Here is a 22,565-nt window from a genome sequence, read left to right on the forward strand (position 1 = left end):
TTTCGATGTATATGTATATTGTCCCACCCTCTGTTATTTTGGACCGTAATAAAATCAAGTGAAGCACACATTGTTTATTTTTTCTTATTTCTCCATAGATATTCCTTTTTACCCTAAGAATAGTTTTACCTAGAGTGTTTTGTTTATTTTTCTTTGAAAACATTTATGTACAGTCCTTGATTGCTTAATGTTATTCTAAAGGACGTTACTAGCAATTTCTATTAAAAAAAATGCAAAGTTAAATTGCGAGATTAAATACAATACGATGTATGTCACATTATATCCTTGAGACGATACTGATAAGATTATTAACATATTAAAGAACATTAGTTCGAGTAATAGGCGAATTTGACAAATTTAAAACAGCATGGCAGCCAACATGTATTTTTTACGTTGTTCAAATCCTTATCATAAAAAATTAAACAATTTACAATATTACTTCATTGAACTCTATTCGGTTGTCAGTAGGAGCGTCGGTGGCTCAGTGGTCAAGCACTTGACTTGCAACCTGGGTTCGAATTCCGCCATGTACCAATGTGTTTTTCGATTTCCGATTTACATATGTCCATTTATCCGAGGTTCTTACAGTGAAGGAAAACATCGTGATGCAACCTGCACATATCTGAGAAGAAATTCAAAGATATGTGTGAAGTCAACCAACCCGCACTTGGCCAGCGTGGTTGACTATGGCCTAATCACCCTTAACTTAGGGTAGGCACCGAGCCCCTCAGTGGGGACGTATAGTGAGCTGATATTCGAGACATTTCGTTGTTGATACTTCCCGCGTGATTGTCTTCTATTTTTATCTATCTTTTTTACGTGATTAAAGGTTGTTAGTGGCCAGTATGTTATGTCTTTGGCAAAATGTTTAATGCACTCAACAAGGATATGAACCAGATTCATGATAAAAAAACATATCAGGCCTTTGTATTAACACAAAGTAATTGGCAAGTCTGGTTATTTCAATGTTCGTACATGTTTAGAATATTGGGATCAAAAATACCCGAACGTGCCTGAGAACATGTTAGAGCTTCGAAAAATTGCTTATTGTAATATCCGATATATTTAATTTAATATTTATTGGACGTAGAACGAGGATGGAATAAAGTGAGAAGTTAATAGAAGTGGGATTTATACGTTGTTTTAGTCCAATGAAATGATAAAGTCATTGGTCATTGATTTAAAAATAATAAAACTACTGACATGCATGGATAGGTTATACACCATGGTTCTTTGTGCCTGTTTGTTTTCGGCATTTTGCTGCTCACGGTCGTGGTTAATAGCGGTGTTGAGGATTCGAATTAATACTTAATAGACATTGAATTAACTGACAGAAACTTCCACAGGCGCGTTTAAGTCGGAACAAAGCAGACGATGTTATTCCCAATGACTTATCCATTTATTTACCAATGAGTAAAACTATAAATGATTAATCAGTTATTTTAACTCTTGACATTTAAAGGTAAAATATGTAATTTTTACCATGTGTTTTTCTCTATTTAAATTAAATAAACACGCAAATACGTCACTATGTGTCATGTTCGCTGACATTTAAAGCTAATGTTCAATCGCGCAGTTCGTGTGTTAAGCTTAATGCATTAGAGACATCAAGAAACAAGGCAGGTGTAAATTTTACTACGGTTTTATGATCTCTTATATGTCTACACATGTTTTTACAGATTTTATGACTTATTCCAGGGAGGCAGAGACATATGATGTGGGGTTTTAAGATTTATATTATTTTTTCTAATACAAATATGTAGAATTTTAATTTTAAGGCATCCATAAGTAGGAAATTACTTAAAAGGATACCTCAATCCAAAATATGTTTATAATAATGTTTTAAATTAAAATTTGTTATTTATTTATTCATTAGGTTTAGTCTATAGTAAAGCACGAAAATATTAATTTGCTTGATACTAACGGTCGCTCGCGATTTCGTCAGCGCAGGGTACGAAAATCTTCCAGGCGTGCCGGAGATTACCCGCAAAAAACGCGACAGACAGACAGGAAGATTTTCATTTTCAGTAACGTTAATGTCATGTGTACGATGTATGCATTTCCTATGTTAAATACGGTCACTCCAATTTTATTTATATGTATAAATGAAGAATGAAGAATCATAAAGAACGATTACGTTATGTTACGATATAAAACCTTTATTTTGTAGCTCACAAATTGAACTGTCGCGTGCTGTTATTTTGTTTTTATTACAAATTCTGGTAAATCTCTTTATGGCAATATCCAAACCAATATAGAACAGCAGTACATTGATAAGCCGTGTTGGAATTATTATCAAATTTCTGCTTCCTTATTTCGTAATGATTAAAAAAAAAATAAAAGAAACCATTAGAAAAATAACTTTTAAAATGTTAGTGTTCAACTAAAAAGTAGCAATTTTTTATTTTTTGTAGATTTTTCGATGGTGCATTGTTTTGATTTATTACACACAACTCACGCCTATATCCCAGAAGAGTCGGCAAAGACTATGAAACTCCATTTGGCGTGGGCAAACGAACCGCCCTTGCGTCAGACGGAACGTGGCGGGAAACTGTGACTTTATTACTCAAATACAGTGTCTACAAATAATAAGATACAGACTCAAATACAGGCAAATATGTTATTCATTGTTGCGTACCAAAGATATTTTAGCAATAGGTCAATAATAATAAGAGTTGTGGAGAATTAGGTTAGATATAAGTGGATGACGATAAAAATATCACTCAAATTCAGTTGAAATTAACTTAAGAAGGCCACGGCCTATGAATAGAAAACAAAAAGTTGATTTCGTTCGTTGAAAGCTACGACTTTATTTTACTACATTCAAATTTGTTGTGGCGCATTTAAATAATCACAGCGGAGACGAAACACTTTCCACAGTTTGCTATTGTCAAATACTTGTATAAAAACATATCGACATCTCTCTCATTCTCTTTGGATAAACGGGGACGGCAATATGTTTTAATACAAGTGCTACAGCATTCCTACACTGTTACTTTATAATAATGCGGTTCGCGAATACTTTTGAAGCGTTCATTCAAGATTTTATTTTGTACTTTTTGTTGTTACAATAATGTTTATTTGACAATGAGCTTTTCTATAAATTCAAGTGAAAATTTTACGTATAAGTTTTTAATTAGATTTCCCTTTCTACGATGAGAGTTAGCCCAGAAGCACAATCGTCAGGTAATTAAAAAAAAAACATATAATGTGTTTTTGTACAGGTGTTTTGTCATTTGAAATCTACGTATCGTCAATATTTACTTTCATGATCTTCACGCGCTTAATACAATCTTCCTTGATAGTTAAATTCGATTAGATTTGGGTAAATATCAGCTTTACCTCTGAGCTATGAATAATCCTCTCATTCAACGTAATCTCTAAAGGATTGTCCAAAACGATAGGTTTAATATACAATTTACCCTTTACACGATAAATTCATTGGGTTATATTCATTTCTTACCATTAATTTGATTATATACGCAAAGTATATAATCTGTTTTCTGATATAAAAGGAATAAATAAGAACAGAAAATCTTAATTATAATACATGTACCTTTTGGTTAAATACGAAAAATTATTTGTCATCTCATTGTCACCTTTTATTGTCTAACTAAAGTGATTTTAATATTGTCTGTTAATGTCTACGAATACAACGTTCGTATCGTATCGTAAGTAAAATATGCTTACTTATTATTCATACAATTAAATCGGAGTGTTTGATAGAAAAAAAACTGATATTATGTAAACATGATGTATTGTATTGGATATAAGGAAACTTCAATTTAAAAAAAAATATCTGTCTATAAATATTTGTTTGTTCCTGATAATCTCCGAAACGACAGGACCGATTTTGATAAAATTTGAACTGGATGGTAGCCGGTGTACGCGGGAATAACTTAGGCTATTTTTTTATTCCACGCTGACGAAGTCGCAGGCAACTGCTAAAATAAACTTAATGAGCAAAGTTTATGTTATGTTTTAACATTGTTATAAAAAATCATATAAAGTTGTAAAGTAATTTGCGTCATCGATTTTAGGTTATTCTGGTGAACATAACGTGTTGCACGCAATACGTAGCTGGCCACTATTTTTACGTTTTTATTTTATAAAAAGTGTTCTTGACATTATTTTGAACAACATGAATACATTCTAATTAAAATCATTGTTTGTTTTATATTACGATGTCGTATATATTATAACAAAACTTTTTACAAAAAGGAACATCAGATGATGTGTAATGAAAACACAACTTTTTAATATTCACAACAATAATTAACTACTACTATTAAAAATCAACTCGGATAACATCGCGATTTATTATCTGTTTGCCGCGCAATTTTGACACATTTCACGTCACTTTTTAAAAATAAATTTAATGCACAATATTGGCCAGTCAGAAAGAGGTCAAATGACTAACTTCACTAAACATTATGGCGTTTTCTTTTTTGTACCTAAATAAACGCTTAAGTAAAGACAGTGAAGAACACGAAACAAAGAAACGTGCGAAGTGCTTTTGTATATGTTATGCAACTCACGAAAAAGCAAAAAAAGCAAGGCGAGTGCATTAATACATAAAAGTGTTGTTAATTATTCCGATAACAGTTCTACTACTTTTATAGCGATATACTAAGATCATGTATAAGTTAAGATATTTTTCTTTTTTTGTATTTTAATTGTTCGATTATTTACGGTGCGTTTTAATTTTCTGACATTTGTGCATCCGTCACAAAGCATATTGTTGTCTCAACAACAATTTGCTTAAAGAAGTCAATGAAGTCAATATATTATAAAATATAATCCTCGTGTCACAATATTCGTTTCCATACTCCTCCGAAACGGGTTGACCGATTCTCATGAAATTTTGTTAGCATATTGAGTAGGTCTGAGAATCGGATACTATGTATTTTCTATCCCGTATCTATTATTTATAGTATCCCGCGCGGACGGAATCGCGGGCGACAGCTAGTATTTTATACAATTGTAGACAGTGGAAACCCACACTAAATGTGTATACTGACTTGTATATTTTTTGTATTGTTTCAGTTAAAAAAGCGCGATATGTTGGTATACAAGGTAAGAACTTTTTTAATAGCTCAATTAATTATTTTCAAAAAAACATTGAAATTAATTATGTTTATAATAAATATATGGACTTACCTTTAATCCGAGAAGAATAAAGAAAGCTGTGCACCTGATGTTGAGAGATTACGACACTTCATAAACAGAGAGAAATAGCAAGGAAACGCTAAATAAAATTGGTGTAAGTTATAATGTGGGTAGATCAAAAAAATAACAATTGTTTACACACTAAAATAATTTAATGTTGAAAATATCAGCCATAGTAAAAAGAATTATATTTTTAAGAATTAATAGAAACGTATATTAAGTCTGTGTTCAAACTTAACATTTAAAAATCGTTTATCATTTATCAGTTCAAACAATTTTCTGTCTTGTGTACATACAGTTAAAGTATATTATCGATTGCAGCTACACAATTCAACACGTACGTGACACTTAAGCTGCAAAATGTCAAGTCTACGACGGTGACAGTAAAGGGTCCGACGCCATGTTGGGAACAAGACTTTCTATTGTGAGTATTATTTTACTACTAATTCTGTTAATTTTAAATCGAAAACATTGTTCTTTTAACATCTGACAATGTATTTGAATTCATAGAATTGTGAAACAAAGTAATGCACGGTTTGAACGTTTTGAAGCGTGAGTTTTTCTTTTCTCATTCCCCAAGTTATAATAGAAGTAAAGTTATTCGAGTTTTGTTATTTTTAAAATATGTTTTTAGTTTTTTTTTTCAAGTTTTCCGGAATATTTAATAATGTAAACAAAACAAATCGTGCACGTAATATTATTATACCTTAAAAACTTTATTAGGTACAGTGTAAAAATATTTATAAATTTATTTGTAATTTAATGAAAATTAAATCTAAATATTAGATATTTAATATGCACGTCATCATCGCCCCGTCATTATCCCAATCATGTAGGGTACATCAGTTTTCAGTTCTCCAGATCGATCTATCCTCCGTTATCTCAGTCGTCATTGCTTTATTTACTTAAACAAAACATCTTTAACACAATCCATCAATATTCTTACGACAATGATACACCTACAATAGACCAACAATGCACGTATTAAGCCAAATTGTTAATTGTTAATGAATTTTTAGTTTATTTCAAAATTTTCCGATAGTTTATAACTCCGCTAGTTACATAAAAACACTCTAAATAAACTATAAATACATGTTGCGTGGTTGTATATAAAATTGTAAAACGAACTTTGATTGTGAATATAGATTCGTTGCAATGTCTTTTATGTACGTTACATTTGAATATGAATGGTTGCAATCAGTAATTCAGCACAATTGATGGATAACATCGATAGAGATATGTGTTCCGCGTTGAGTCTGAGGTGTGTGCGTCCCGGAGGCCTAATATAGTCCTCTTTCCCTTCCCACCCTTTTTCTTATAAGGAAAGGATGGGAAGTGGACTTTCCGGATGAGAGGATGCATGGGAAGGGAAAATATTTTCTTTCTGTGCATCCTCACCTCCGTCGATTAAAGGTAGGCAACGCATATGCATTGCGTATGTCTATGGGCAACAGTCTCTTCGCTATTTCAGCGATTTCAGGTGGCCGCTCGCTCGTTTGCCACCTTATGATATAAAAAAAATGTGACTTAGCAAAGATGGAACCGTCATTGATTTTCGAATTAAAATAGGGTGTATTCATTTTGTTTCTTTATAAGGAAAATCTGAATAACATATGATGGCTATATTTAATAAGTCGTTTTTTTTAATAAAATCAATCTCCAAATAATAATGTAAATAAAAAAATGAATAGTGTCATGTATGGTTTCAGAACATACAAAAATATTGTAGGTTATCAGACGTGTAGAATTTGACTATATCATTGTTTTGAAGATCTTTTTAACGTATCTACATAATTATTCCACTTTATAATGTTTAATTTTGTCTTGTATACCATTTCAACCAGCTCATATAAAATGTCAAAAGATAGCGAAGATCCAATCTCTTTCGTTCTGTGCATTTGTACATTAATATAAATGTTTGTAGACATCAAAACGGTATTGTGAGTGTTGTGTTATTCCTTAGGGACGATGAGTTCTCAGAACAAGAGTTATTATATCTGTTGCTTTATAAAAATACCGTCTGTTTTTTTTATCTCAAATAGAAATTAATAATGTATATCTTTTGATGTTGATGTTTATTTATAGTTTGTTTAAATATCCTAAAGATAATATGTTTTTCCAACAATAAGAAACCGATGTCTATTGTTTGTATAGTAAAAAGTTTTTGTATTCATGTTTAAGCAGTGAAAGTCTACGATTAGGGCTTTCATATTTTAAAGCGGTCGCGGCAATGACAACAGACTTTAGTTATGTTTTATTTAATCTATTCGTAGTCAGTGATATAAAGGTACAGTCGAATTCAATACAAGTGTTTTCTTTATAGGGCTGCAATCACATACTTATTACAAGACGTTGTATCATAAATTTAAACTCTGAAAGGTTCCAGTATAAGTTCATAGACAATAATTCGGCTACATTCTATATTTTCTTTTATTTTTTTAATACTGAGTTTTTGTTTTTTAGTGAGATCAATGACATCAACCTGGGTTTGCTCGTGGAGGTGTGGAACAAGGGCGTCATATGGGACCGGGCGCTCGGGTACCACTACCTACCACTCACGTCGGTGGCCTATAATGAGGTAAATTACCCTAATGTTAGTACCAGATATAGAGCAGTAGGATAATGCAGTACAGTCATTGTTTTTAGTGTTAAAATAGTACTGTTGTGTTTCTGTACTGCGCTGCCCTAATGCTCTGCCTCCTCGTTATTGTGGAATAGCGTTTAGTCATGTTATAAACTCGAATTTCAATTATTTTTGCTAACTTTACTCAATTACTACAAGGGGTACGTCAGCTGTGTCATATCTTTTGACTCATAAAACAGTTAAACCATGCATTGACATTAATGTGGGTGGGATAAAATGTTATCTATAAATATTCTTTCGCAGTAAAGATAATGATTACTACGTCAGATGCCAAGTGGTTGTGTATCTTGGAAATATTGACATTATCTCGTAGGCGTGTACTAATGGTTTCTGTTAAAATATATTTAAAATAAATATAAATACTTGGAAAACGATGAAATATGAATAAGATTTTTAGGTGTTCAAACTCTGAATCCTTAATGGATAGTATTTACACTAATGGACTTTCTTAGTGACTAATTTATGAGTCTGAGTGTGATTGCTTCTTGTCATAAAGTTCACACAAAGCAAGGTGTAATCTTTATATATATAATTCTTCTGTGAGTGTGTATGTCACTGAACTTCTCTCAAACGACTGGACCGATTTTGATGAAATTTTTTGTGTGTGTTCAAGGGGATCTGGGAATGGTTTAGATTCACAATTTTCATCAAATATTAACTTCATATTAATTTATTCAAATTAAAGACGTGTAGACAGGACAACGTCTGTCGGGTCCGCTAGTATTATATATAATATTATAAGCTTTCTCTTTTCAAACGATACATTGCGGTCTTTTATTACAATCCAACTAATTAATGCAATTCTAAAGACTACTATTAAACTCAGTTTTGATTCAACCTTATTGTTCGAATTGTTTTCATTTAAAACATCGGTGTAACAAAAAGCGTAATCAGAAGCTGCCCCAAGGACTTTAGAGGTATTCGGACAATGCGCTGTTAATTACCGCTAACGCTTCAAAGAGAACGATTTATTTTTAACAGCGATTTACGTAATAGGTAATAGATTATAACTGTAGAATAGAATAGATACTATTTGATTATCCCTGACAATGTGTGTATATATTTGAGAATCAAGATGATTGGTTTAACAAAACATAAATGTACATAAATGAACTTATAAACTATCGACTAATATGAAATAATCAGCAAATTTTCACATGCATCGCGTAAAAATAAACCGCTTTTTTATCTATATTAAAGAAATCGATTTCCTATAGTATACACATCAGCGATAAACTACTTAGTCTTTTTGTGATTGCAATTTGCCACATAATTGACTACGTTGGTTGCAGACGTGCTATGGATTAGACGTCACTTTGTTATTAGGTTGTTATTACGTCTTTTGCCATTTTGTTGTAATAAAAAAGCTGCTTGGAAGGTTACTCTTAGTATATTTGTATTGTAGTAGCAACATATATATTTGCGATATGTACAGGAATGCGGAGGTCGCTGGATTGAACTGGAGGCGCAGCTGATGATGCGGGGAGGCGCGGTGGTGGGCACCACGGGGCCCACGGGCCACGCCCTCCTGCTTGACTGTAGATTTGAACTGCCATTTGGTAAGTTTTAACATGATAGCTTCGCTTCAATCTTACATAGTTTGCAAACTATATTTCAATCACTTCAAGGAATACTAAGACATCTTTGAAGTTTTACATAATTATAAACGTCTACTAGGGCTAGGGTTTTAATGTTAGTTGTAATCATTTCGTATTTCTTTAACAATAATTTCTCGTATTCATAGAAGTCTTCTAATAATAAATTGCTTATTTTTTTCCAAAGAAATTGATAAAGAAATTCTTAAAGGAAGCGAATATTATTGTAGCGACTTGGCATCGGTTTTAAGTGTGTTAGACTGGCGCCGTCTGATTGAGCAGGCTTGCTTGCTTTATGGACCAGTTAGGAGGATGTAGAGAACTTAATAAATTGGGTTAATAACGTTGTGAATTTTTTTGCGAGAGCGGGAATAATCATTTAATTTATTGGTAATTTTTATACCAATTTGATTGGTCGTTGAGCAGAATACTTGCGTAGTTTGGTTGTTGACGCCAAATTGTCTAGAAGTGAATGCGCTGAATAGTTGAATGAACATTCATTACTTCTGTCTCCACTGGCGTGACGTATCCTGTAACCTTGGAACTATCCCCCCACTCAGCCGGCTAGACGGCGCCTTCTTTCAACGAATTTTATATTTAAATATAATCTATCTTTTACTTTCTTCTTTATGAATAAATAATAATCAATGTTTATATATATACAATAGCCGTTGCCTGCGACTTCGTCTGCGTGGGATTAAAAAATAGAAATATGTATATAAAATTCCGTCAAGCCGTTTTGGAGGAGTATGGTAACTAACATTGTAACACGAGAATTTTATGTATAAGATATATAAGACGTTTACTTTAATTGATTGTTTTATATCAAAAGAAAATTTATGTAAAAACGGTACATATTTGTAAACAGGACATATGCCATTCATAAAAATATCTGAAGTAGTAGGGTACAGTACGGGTCAGCCTTGAGGCGTCCAGTTTAACGCAGCCGCCCCGACGGCGCCTTCGATTCAATATATAAGATTTATAACATAAGCACAACGCAGTTAACAAAAGTTATATCCAAAAAAATATCCCCTTACGAAAATATGTAAAATAAACAACTTATTTGCATAGTATCTATAAAGAAGTAGACGGCGGAATTGTTTTAGGTTAAATTTTTTGCCTAAAATAACAAACGAGAACTTTTCTTGAAAATAAAAACTAAAAAAAATTACTAAACGTGTAGTCAGTTTAAAAATGTATGAAAATGGAACACTCCTGCAAGCAAAACTTTCAAAAAAAAAATTCAAAATCGGAGCACCAGGAGCGGAGTCCCTCGGTAACACACATAAAAAAAACATACAGACGAATTGATAACCTCTTTCTTTTTGAATTCGGCTTAAAAAGGTAATATGATAATTAATTAAAATAAAAATACGATAATTTTAATTTCTTAAAATGTAAAATAGTTATTATAGATATAGATTTCTATTATGTGTTTAAATCAACATTGGTAAAGTTTAAAATTTTCTCACAACATAACATATTTAGTAAATAAAACACTCCATTATGACTTATTACTGTAACTGGAACATGCTTGGTTATTATTTCAATAAACCGTTTATCCTAGTTACCCTCGTTTCCCGACCAGGCTACCCCAAGGCAATGTTCCACTAAATTAGGCCGGGAAATTATTATCATGGCGGACAGAAGTTAATGTCAAATATCATTATCTTCTGCAGCGTCTGTCATGCATTGTTCGGGTTCGCATACTCACTTTTTTTGGTCACGTCTGTAGACGTGATGACGAATCCATCGAGCGCTTGGTGGTGCAGGGGAAAGTTGAGGGCAATAGACCACGAGGAAGATCGCCTATGAGGTGGACCGACCAAATCAGAGCGGCTGTGGATGTCCCCCTGCACCAATGTACAAAAAAGGCAGCGACTAGGGAGGAGTGGCGGCGCCTGGTAAAGCGGGTCACTGATACGTGATGACCACGACCAGTCTGACAAGACTGCAACGACAAAGAAGAAGATCATTATCTTACTAATGGATGTGGAAGTGGATGGATGTATGAAGTTATCTGGCTATATGGTTATATGGCTAATATGGCATATATGTAGAGCGTATTCTGGAACGCACAGGCTTATTAAGTTTGTTTTTTATTCTGCAATTCCGAGTCGCGGCCGACTGTTAGTTGTATTATAAAGTATTATTGTATTTTTTTATTTTTATTAATTAAAACCGACTACGGGTTCTTGTATTTAATCTAGGACAAGCACCACTCGTGTGAGAGTCGTGCGCGCTCGTCAGGTTCACGATGTGAAATGAATTATTCACATGTGTCGCTGTCTCATCACAATATGCTGAACAAAAAGTTTGCATTAATTATACTTTTAAGTACATATACGTTTTCCTACTGCACACATATTTCGGTAAAAAAATATCAACTGTGATACTGAATTTTAATTTTAAGATTTTATTGTTGCACTCAGAGAGACGGCAACGCATATGCAATTGCGTATGTCTATGGGAAACGGTCACTTTGCTATTTCAGCGATATCAGGTGGCTGCTCGCTCGTTTGCCGCCTTATAAAATAAAAAATTAAAAAGTCTACTGCCAGTACTAAATAATGTAAATTAAACTCTAGTTGCACTTAGAAGTCAGAGCCAATCTGAGGGTGAGTTGCATCAAATCATCGGTTTGAGTTAACGTTAAATATGTCGTCAATTTGACCATAGTTTAAATGGTGCAATGTACAATACGCAACCGTAGATTAAACCACTGTCAAGGCGCTGTTTATAGTTATAGTTAGTTGATGCAACTCTCCCTGACAGTTCTTATAAACCCTTAGCGTATATTTAGTACAATTTCAATCTTTTTAAATAAGTAAACCTTCTATTCTGATGTAAAATGCTGCCATTACAAGTAATAAATCCTTTGAATTATGATATAAATTATAGTAATATCTGTTTACTTCGACGGGGTTAAGTGTTTTTGAGCTATTTTTGTCCGTTATTGAAATCTCATGCCAAGCTTATAAAGTGGCCCGCGGCGTTCCGATATGACATATAACTTACGTAATTTCCTTTGATGTAGGATATGAAACGTCGTTCAAAGTATTGATTTAGAAATTTCCACTTTTGAGACAGTACACTTCAATAGGGGACTATAAATTTTAAATGTCTTTTTATAATGTAAGACGGCAATCGAAGCGTCAATAGTCTAATGGTTAAGGGCACGGATTTCTGATCGCGAGGTGGGGGGTTCGAATCCCGCCATTCGACTGTTGTCGTAAACTATATCCTAGCACAAGCCTAGAGTTTAGTTGGAATGGTAAAATAAAAATTCGTAAATTTATAAAAAAAAATCTGTTAGGAATTAAAAAAAACGAGCTAAAGGTCACCTAAGTTCGCCAAAATAGCGAAGTTACTGCCCATAGACATTCGAATTTACAATAGATGTTAACATGCAAGTTCCAGTAGCCGGGAGTCACAATTTTTTTTATTCGAGAGTGGACTTTCGAATTGTAATATTGTGTTTGAAACATTTGTAATACTAAAAAAATACCATAGTAAGTTAAGATACACTGAGTTTCTCACTTAAATCATTTCGCATTAACCTTTGATAACACTCCGTATATCATAAACTAAGCGTTTATGACAAATTGGAATCATGTCGGTATGTGACAAAAGTTTCTTTGGAAATAGTGAAAAAGAATGTCAATAAAAGTTTGGCTGCACAAATTTTTAAAAATTGCCTAAAATGTGTTATATTAAGTTGCAAATGTTGTCAGAATTCTAACTATTTAATATTTGACGTCAAACGTGGACCATTTAGAGTGTTGAGGTTTTAAAATTGTTGTGTAATATCGCAAGTGCCGTCGACAGGCACTTGCTTTGTGACGTCAGATCGTAAGCGTACACCGCCTTGCAACATGCCACTATAATTTATGTTACTTTAGCGTGCTAATCGGGTGATTAAATTACATTTTTTTTTTGATTAGCCGTCATGTACAAAATTAGGTCAAAAATACTGGCAATGCATAAGATTTATTTTTAATAGGATAAGACGTCCATTGATTTTAAAAATATTTTACATCGAGTTAGCTCTTTTAACATAACATATCTTTATAACTAACATAACTAACGTGGTTGTAAAAGAAATGTAGTTAGAATTATTACTCGCAAAAAACTTTGACAAGTTTAAATCCTGTGATGATTATAAAATTGCCAGGAGTATGTCAAAGTGGCTATAATATTTCTCAAATTGTGATTTCTTAGGCGGAGTTAAATTGGTTTTTACTTTCAAACTGTTCTATTAAATGTCATTCGATTTAAAAAAAATATTATGTTATTAGAAATTACTTTTACTACTTAACTTACTTCTACTGAATGTTTAACAGACATTTATGAAAGAAACTGGTCGCAATTTATTGTTCAAAATTGTATCTATTTATATACCTATAGTTCTTAACATAAATACTTTCTTAAGAATTGTATTTGAAATATAAAAGGCGATTATAAAGTAAGATAAACGCATCGGTTTCAGACGCGGAAGGCACGGCCGGGGCTGACCTCCAGAGAAAATTGGATATGCTGAACGGTGCCCTCGACGCCGAGCGGGCGGAGCAAGCGCGCAGGCAGTTGCAATACGTCGCTCATTGTGAGTGAATGAGACGTTTCAAACTTAAACCCATTTTTCACTAAGCGACAATACGCACAACTCTGGATTTTTGCAAGTCAATCGCGACCAAGCCAGTGGAACACCCAGAGTTCGTATAGGCTTCAAGTACACAGTCGCTACGAGATCTTGGAACCAAAGAGTATTTATTAGCTATATGTATTTGTCCTCAATTTAGTTTGTTTCACAGAACCAGTTAGCTGCTAAGTTAACAGCTCGAAACGTCGAGCATACCTTGCGTTTAATTTTCGCTTTGTTTTTATGTCTGCGCTTGCGTTCCGGTTTGATTCCGCAATTGTGTGCTAAAGGTTAGAAATAGTCGAGCGCGAATACAGTCGGTTATTTCACTAGTGGAAAAAGGGTTTTATAGTTCAACCTTCCGATCTATCATTGAACAGTTGAATGGCTTGTCGCATCACTTCAGTTTACTAACGGGGTGAAACATGTGTTACAATAGAACTAGTTATTTTGTTACTCTACAAAACTAAATTCATCATTGTTTTCTGAATATTGTGAAAAGTAAAAGTTCTATTAACTCTTGTTATTATCTATTTTTTTTTAAGTCACGATATTGATTTTTCTTGAGTAAATCCCTTATTTTTTAAATTAAACTAGTGTTTATATTAGTTAATTTATATTAAGTTTTAATTGTGATAAGTTGCTATTTGGAATAATGTGAAGAATTAATTCTCGTGTTCTGACCATGATTTACTGAAATTGAAGGTTAGTGAAGATTTTAAAAGTTCTATGGATGCACGTGGTTTATGTACGCGTAAAATGTTCATATAATGTGATAATAAATGTACAATGAACATTCGTAGCCTCGTAGCTGTGAATTATAAGGTCATAAATCTTGGATTAAAAACTCTACAAAAATGTAAACGAAACTCGTACTTGTAATATACAGAGTTTACATTTTGTGTACAGTTATAAAAAGTTATTTTTGAGTATTAATCAAAAGGTATTTCACAATTACTCGAATACTTTCTCTAAGTGTATAAGATTTAAGTCATGATAAGATATAGAGTATGTCTCTACACGATCCGTAGTTATGTATTACAAGATTCAAACTTTATGTCGGCTCGGCAACCTATTTCGAAGGACAGCGTGCGAGTTGCCTCTGCATCCTTTCCCGTCTCGCTAATATCTAAAATTGTTTTTTTGAAGTACCGTAACACTTAATGTTGAGGACTCTAATTACTATCATTATTCTAGCGGGCTACTCGGAAGACTCCGACTATACGTCGGACCTCAATTACCCGGTGGGCCAACATGCCAACTGCAGCGCTTCTCAGTTCAGGAGTGCAGCACATCAGATACATACGCCACAGGTAAACTTACGCTATACATTACATTTCAACTTAGTACGTGCTAAAGAGAAATAACTTAATCTGCAATTAACAATTCAACAGTGGTAGAGCCCGCTTTAACATCTTCGCACGAATCGGCCCGGCTCGCCCGGTGAAATACCACGACCACAGAGAAGACAGTCGTGAAGTGGAAGCAATTCCGCGTTTCGACTGATGAGTGTGCGTCCCGGAGGCCTAATTTAGTCCTCTTTCTCTTCCCATCGTTTTTCTTATAAGGAAACGATGAGAAGTGGAAGTGGTCTTTCTGGATGAGAGGATGCATGGAAAGGGAAGATATTTTCTTTGTCTACATCCTTTCCTCCGTTGATTAAAGGTAGGCAACGCATATGCCATTGTGTATGTCTATGGGCAACGGTCACTTCGCTATTTCAGCGATTTCAGGTGGCCGCTCGCTCGTTGCCACCTTATGATATTATATAAAAAAAGTTATTTATACTTTTGAGTTGTAGTATTAGTACTGAAACACCGAGTGCAAAAAACTTTTGATTTTTGATGTATCGAGGTCATATTATAGTTTGCATTGAAGTTTTGTTAACGTAAAATTTTGCATGCAAAATATGTTTCCTAAAAATACCAATCAGTAAACACAGTAACCATTACTAGATAAATATTTTGAAGTGTATTATCATAATTATCTACTTATTTCATCGTCGATCGGGAATTTATTGCGTATCATTTTCCACTATGTATTTTAGTTCTGTGAGTGCTTGGATTCACACGTGTTTCACGCTTGTCTACTTGTATACTTCGTCCCATATTAGACGGCTAATTGAACGATACAATAATGCACATAAGAAAATAAATACTTTTCCTATTATAGTGTTATAATGATTTAACTGAATATTTGTTTTATTTCCAGAGGTCGCTGGAGGCGTCTCGGGAGAATTCGTACGAGCGGGAGGAATACCACATGCATGGCGACACCGATCCCTTGTATTATAACAGCCAGCCGCGAACGAATAGGTTACTATGCTTTACATTTATACTAACGATCTCCCACGACTCCGTCTGCACGGAATTAAATAAAAAATAATTAGTAGCCTATGTGTTCTTCCAGACTATGTTTTATATACCAAATTTCATCAAGATCCATTCAGCCGTTTTGGAGATATCTTCAAACAAACAACCATCCATCTAAACATTCGCATTTATAATATTAGTAAGAAGTCAATATTTGACCTTAATAACACGTATAGTCCTTAATAGGAAACATATCTGCAGTATTTTCATCGACTTTGAAAGTGGCAGTCATATTTTGTCAAAGTTAGATTGTTAACAATTAAATTAAAATACATTTTACGTGCTGGCTTTATTTTAATAAATTAAATTTAATAATATGATTAAAAAAATGTTAATTGACGTTTATGTTTTAGTTGAATGAATATAACAATGTTTTGTGATAAAAAAATGTTTACTTATAATTACAGGATAGAAACATGGTCGCAGATGCACGCGCAGGCGAGCGTGGAATCTGCGTATTCTTGGCGAACAGCGACAGATTGGCAATCGGGAGGTAAACTCATTTTATAATAACATACATCGATATATCTGAATAAGCTCTAAATACCAATCGAAAGACAGACAGGAAATATTATTTAAAGTACCGCTATTGATACAATTTAAATGATTTTAAGTTTTACACAAAGTATGTGATTAATTTTATAACATAAAATGTTTAAGATATGTTATATAATATAGAGGAGCAGAGGAGGCCGAGCCTAGAGCGTCAGAATACTTTGTATGACGACAACATGGGCTATGGTTACGACGTTTACAGCACTAGCACGCACATAAGGTACGACCTGTTGCTTTAGAATGTAAATAGTAAAATACTTAGTAAGAAGAATTATTCATTCTAAAAATAACCATTTCCGTACAAACAAACATCGGTGTATCAGGTGTTAAATACTTGACTTGTAATATGCAGAGCCCAAGTTCGAACCCCGCCATGTACCAATGTGTTCTTCGATTTAAACCGTTCTTACGGTTGAGGAAAACATGGTTGCATATATCTGCGAAGAATTTTAAAATGTGTTTAAACGACTAATCCGCAATCGGGGCAGCATGGCTTACTATCGCCTAGTCACACTTAACTTGGCGTAGACTCCGAGTTCCTCTATGGAAACGTATAGAGAGCTGATGATGAATGCCTTTGAAACACTATAAATACGCCAGTTAGGTGACAGAGAATAAGAAATTGTGCTTTGACACACTTCTGTCGCGTCTTCTCAATTTATCCGTGCATACTTCTATTATAATAATTAACTGGTGATTTTCATTTCCAGGGACCATTCGCATTTATCACATCAGCCAAGCTACGAGGAATACTATGACTCGAGTAGCTATCCGTACGGGTCGTACGAGTCGCGGCCGTGGGGCAGCCGGTACCTGTTTGACGATGGCTACGGCCTCACCTCCACTGAGTACGAGAACATCGTCAACAAGCGCCGCTCCTCTGTCGTGCAATTACCGCAACTGCCAACCAAACAGGTAAGAATTGGATAGTTTTGATACCTGCAATAATAAATCATAGTTAATTTCATACCCGACACAGACCTGAAGCCTTGACAGTTAGATGTTTTAAATTAGTAAAGTAAAATTTGTCAGTGTCATATTGTTTTTGGTGGCTATTGAGAGCAGTGGTTGATCAAGTACAACTAATAGCGTTTAGTTTGTGTTACTAGATTTTTTAATAAGAAAAGAGATGGACGCTCATAAAACTGGAATACACTAGATCAAAACAGAACAGAACGAGAAGAGAAGAGAAAGTAATTTTGTATATCTGTCCTTCATTCACGCAAAAAGTACTGAACCGATTTAAATGTAATTTGGTACACAGATAATCTTGAGCCTGGGAAAGGACCTATGGTACTTTTTGACGCGAAAAAGAGGTTGTAAGGGGTCGAAAAGGGAGTTGGAAATTTGTATGGGAATATCGTCATTTTTTTACTTAGAAGCTTGAAACTTATTTTTTAGACTGTTTGTTTGACTCATGGATGCATAATAATAGGAGATGAAAGTATTAGAATATGTGAGATGTATGTGAATGTTTTGTGAGTTAAATATGTATGAGTTAAGTAAGTAAGTAGTAAGTAGCCTGAATAATTCAAATGCTATCCAAATAGAGTATTTCACGTGGACAAAGTCGTGGGCTCTGTTAGTTTAATGCAAAACAAACATGTAATAAAGGAAAAGAATTGAATGCCTTTACACACGTACTATTTGCACTTAGGTGGTAAGGTGACTTTATATGTTTAATAAAAAAATAGAACTAAGACTGCAAGTTGTATTTCCCTTGAGTCTTGGTAACAGTTCCCGACCGTAAATATGCCTGTCTACTGTGAGATTCGGATCTTCCCACACTGGAAATTTATATCTTCTAATAATTATTTATCGACATAAATATAAACAAACATTATCCTGTTTTAGTTTTGTTCTAAAAGTTACAAAACCTGATACAACTAGCCTAATGGTTAATGGTACGGATTTCCGATCATGAGGTCGGGAGTTCGAATCCCGCCATTCGACTATTGTCGTAAACCATGTCCTAGCACAAGCCTTGAGCTTATTTGGAATGATACAAGAAATATTAGTAAATTTAATAAAATCTGCTAATATTTTATTAAAAATAAGGTTTAATTACTTTTTTTGTTCCAGTTTCCTCCCTCATCTCGTTATTCGGATTACAACGAGATGGCTCCGTATCGGCCTCGGCCGAGGAGAACGGCGGCTAGTCTTCCTGGTACCTACTTGAATTATACAGAGAATTCGATTTTTTATCGTTTGTGTTTGTTTCTTGTTATATTTCTAAAATGAGTGCGTCACTGCGCTAATATGAAGTAAAGTAAAATCTCCATTATTAAAATTGGTAGAACACATCGCATCGAAGATAAAACACCGTATCTCTGTTTCTAGCAACGCCATCTTCGACGCCCAAACGTGGTCGTGCGTTGCCGTTGCCGCCGGGCAGCGATCACGGGAGTACGCGGAGAGGCAGGCGTCTACCGCGACCCCCACGCGCTTCTCGCCTGCCCCCCGCGCCCGCAGTCCCCGCGCCCCTCCCGCAGCCTGCAACTAATGTTGCGTCGGTCGCACCCGTTGTACCGGTCGTGACCACTCATACACATGTGCCTTACACACAAGGTATACAGTAGACATAGAAAACAATTCCAAAAACTATTAATTTTTCCGTACTTGATGTCTTTCAACATATAATATGTGTTAATTTTTAGTTTAATTATTTTCTTTGTACCACAGAATCAGAGAGAGCCGTACCTGACGTAAGTTATGATTACAACACTTACGGCTATCAATCTCAATATCAAGACACTGCCACTGAACAGTACCAAGACACTAATTATAATGCCAGGTATAGTTTATGTTTCAAGTTAGTTTGTTTTTAGTATTTAAAAAGAAAAATATCTTAACGTTTTCTATACATCTTTGTAGTTACGATGACGAAGGTATGCAACCTTTCTTCGACGAAACACCTCATGCAACGCCGCCTGCTGCAACTGGTAATTATTCACAAAACAATTTAAATAAATATTGCAAGTCACGGGTATTATCAATGTCAGGGTTTATAGAGTTAAAAATAACAACGATTTTTATATACATACACAATTCCGAGTAAAATATACAGATAAAAACTTCCGGCAGTTTAAATTAATATGAGCATAAATATTTATTCAATCAGTATTTATGAGATTCTGTGTTTATTAACATGTGGTGTTCGTGTAATAAGTTTTTACAAAAAGTGTTCGTTTTTTCAGCTCAAAAATCAACATGGGGTGAAACAGAAACCACAACACAATTATCTTATACAGTTAAAAGTGATGTAGATACGATAACGTCGAAAACTGTAACGACTACAGTTAATTATTTACCACAACCGCCTGTAACAACTAAACAGGATTCAAGTAAAAGTTACCAACAGTATGATTTACCTTATGAAAGCCAACAACAATATAACTACGAAATTACAGATCAGATTTACAAAGAGGAAAGTAGTTACTTAGAAACGAAAACAGATTACCAGTTTCAACCGTACGAATCATCATATCAAGATAATTTAACACAGAGCCAACAATATGAACAACAACCAGAGCAACAAACATATCGATCACAGTTCGAAGAGAAACAATATGATCAGCAAACATATGAACAAGATCAATACGAAAAAAGTAATTACGAAGATCAACAGTATAGTCAGGAACAATACGATAAACAGTATGAAACACACTACGAGTCACAACAATATCAAGATCAGGAACAAGATTACAGGCAGCAACAAGAACAACAAGAACTACAGCAGCAACAATATGAACAGGAGCAGGAAAAGTACCGTCAGCAACAATTACAACAACAACAAGAATCACAACGAGAGCAGCAGCAGCAACAACAACAACAACAGCAACAGCAAAGGCAACAACAACAACAACAGCAGCAGCAGCAAAAGTTACCCACGCAACAACTCCAGTCCACTGTTTTAACGGGAGCGGCTACATTAGGTTCCCTAATGGCAGGCGGTGCAAAAAAACTTGGTAGTTTCTTTGGAGCCGCGGCTGCCGCAGTTGCTCCGCCTTCACTAAGCCAACCGACAACCACAGTACAAGCAACTACAGCCTCTATTAGTCAAATGACACCTACTGTAGCTCCTTCAACTCCATTTTCAAGTACCGCCGCTCCCGTTACTACATCCGTCCCCGAAGTGCCAAAATCAGTAACAGTTACTGCCGCTACAACTACAAGTACACCTGTCTTGCCAAGAACACCATCACTCAGGAGACAGGAATCTATACAAAGACCTTCAGTGCGACGAACACGGACGTTACCCGACGCACCGGAGGACTTTGCTCAATCGAGTTTTGACGAAAGTGCCTACGAAGAAGAGTACCAAAAGACTGAATTAGATCAAAGCATAGACCGAGACAGAACTTCTTTAGACAGGTATCATGATGACGAGTATATGCATGACACAATTCAAGAAGAAATTGATACAGAAACTCACGCACCTGAAGTTTCAAGTCCGAGCTTAAAAAAGACTGCCTCCCCTACGAGAACTCTCTCACAAATTCGTAAGCCTTCTGTTGATAGTTACCATAGTCAAGCACCGTCGATACCCGATCGAAAGACTTCACAAAGTTCTGTTCAGATAGAAGAAAAGTTTCCCGTCCCAACCACACAAGAAGGTGAGTACTATAAAGCAAATCTGATGGGAAGTGATAACATGCAATAATATGAAATATAAACGGAGTACATTTACAAAATTTTGTTTTAAACGATTTTCAAACAAATTGGAGATTTTCTTCAGAAGATTGGGATTATTGTTATACTTTCAAGTAATGTTTCACGATAATTGAAGAATTGTGTAATTAAGAATTTGCTATGTTACTTAAGATAAGGGTTATCTGTTATCTTTATTTAATGAATCTGTCTTTTTCAGAAGCCATTAGTGATAAATCAAAAGTGACATTTCAAGATGAACGAACAACGTATCACGAAGTGCCGGAAGAGTTTGATACATTTCAAACAAGAGACTCATTTGACGAGCAAGGTTCTGAATATCAAGACGAGGAACAAAGTTTCCATGATAGAGACGATGCATTTAGAGAGGAAACAGAAAAGTTTGAAGAGGAACAGTTCAATGAAGTCGATGAAGCGTATAACGAAGATGATACAGTATTCCAAGAAGACGAAGACAGAGAAAAAGCAGAACAGTTGGATTTCCAGCCGGAACAGCCGAAGCTGACGCCAAAACAACGGTGGCATCGAGCTTACAACAAAATCGTCATGCAGCTAAACGTGAGTCATTTTTTAATATTTGTGACGAAATAAGCATATGTTTTTTTATTTATTTATCAATTGATAATTGTGTTATTTTATTGTTTCTTTCGTCACGTTTTATTTTTAGTGTAGTGTTCATGGAGAAATAACATTGTCTTTGTGTATTTTTATGTAATCTAGGTACGGTTGTTCATCTCGTCGGTTTATTCCATCTCAAATATCATCACTGAATTTTGAAAATAATTTCTTCTTCCATTATTAACTTATGTCACTATGAAAAAGAAGAAAGTTCTGAATTTGATCTGTTTTGACTACTTTGATATTTTATTTCTGTAAAAAATCAACACCGATTTTCCAGTTCTATAACAAATGTAACA

At 34.5% G+C, this 22,565-nt stretch overlaps 1 protein-coding gene across 1 annotated transcript in view; it reads left to right on the forward strand.

Annotated features, from left to right (window-relative positions):
• The window catches only part of unc-13 (protein unc13 homolog), a 174,361-nt gene that overhangs the window by 23,047 nt on the left and 128,749 nt on the right, over positions 1–22,565 (forward strand). The window contains exons 2-17 of the mRNA XM_013314388.1: positions 5,047–5,076; positions 5,491–5,593; positions 7,633–7,747; positions 9,249–9,372; positions 13,901–14,014; positions 15,248–15,363; positions 16,262–16,365; positions 16,830–16,915; positions 17,101–17,197; positions 17,688–17,892; positions 19,060–19,144; positions 19,318–19,545; positions 19,660–19,771; positions 19,852–19,919; positions 20,175–21,593; positions 21,848–22,206. Coding sequence (XP_013169842.1) covers positions 5,047–5,076; positions 5,491–5,593; positions 7,633–7,747; positions 9,249–9,372; positions 13,901–14,014; positions 15,248–15,363; positions 16,262–16,365; positions 16,830–16,915; positions 17,101–17,197; positions 17,688–17,892; positions 19,060–19,144; positions 19,318–19,545; positions 19,660–19,771; positions 19,852–19,919; positions 20,175–21,593; positions 21,848–22,206 — 3,365 coding nt within the window. The remainder of the gene's footprint in view (positions 1–5,046; positions 5,077–5,490; positions 5,594–7,632; positions 7,748–9,248; positions 9,373–13,900; positions 14,015–15,247; positions 15,364–16,261; positions 16,366–16,829; positions 16,916–17,100; positions 17,198–17,687; positions 17,893–19,059; positions 19,145–19,317; positions 19,546–19,659; positions 19,772–19,851; positions 19,920–20,174; positions 21,594–21,847; positions 22,207–22,565) is intronic.

This window comes from Papilio xuthus, unplaced genomic scaffold (genome assembly GCF_000836235.2).
Source record: "Papilio xuthus unplaced genomic scaffold, Pxut_1.1 DF827461.1, whole genome shotgun sequence".
In the NCBI taxonomy this organism is placed as follows: domain Eukaryota; kingdom Metazoa; phylum Arthropoda; class Insecta; order Lepidoptera; family Papilionidae; genus Papilio; species Papilio xuthus.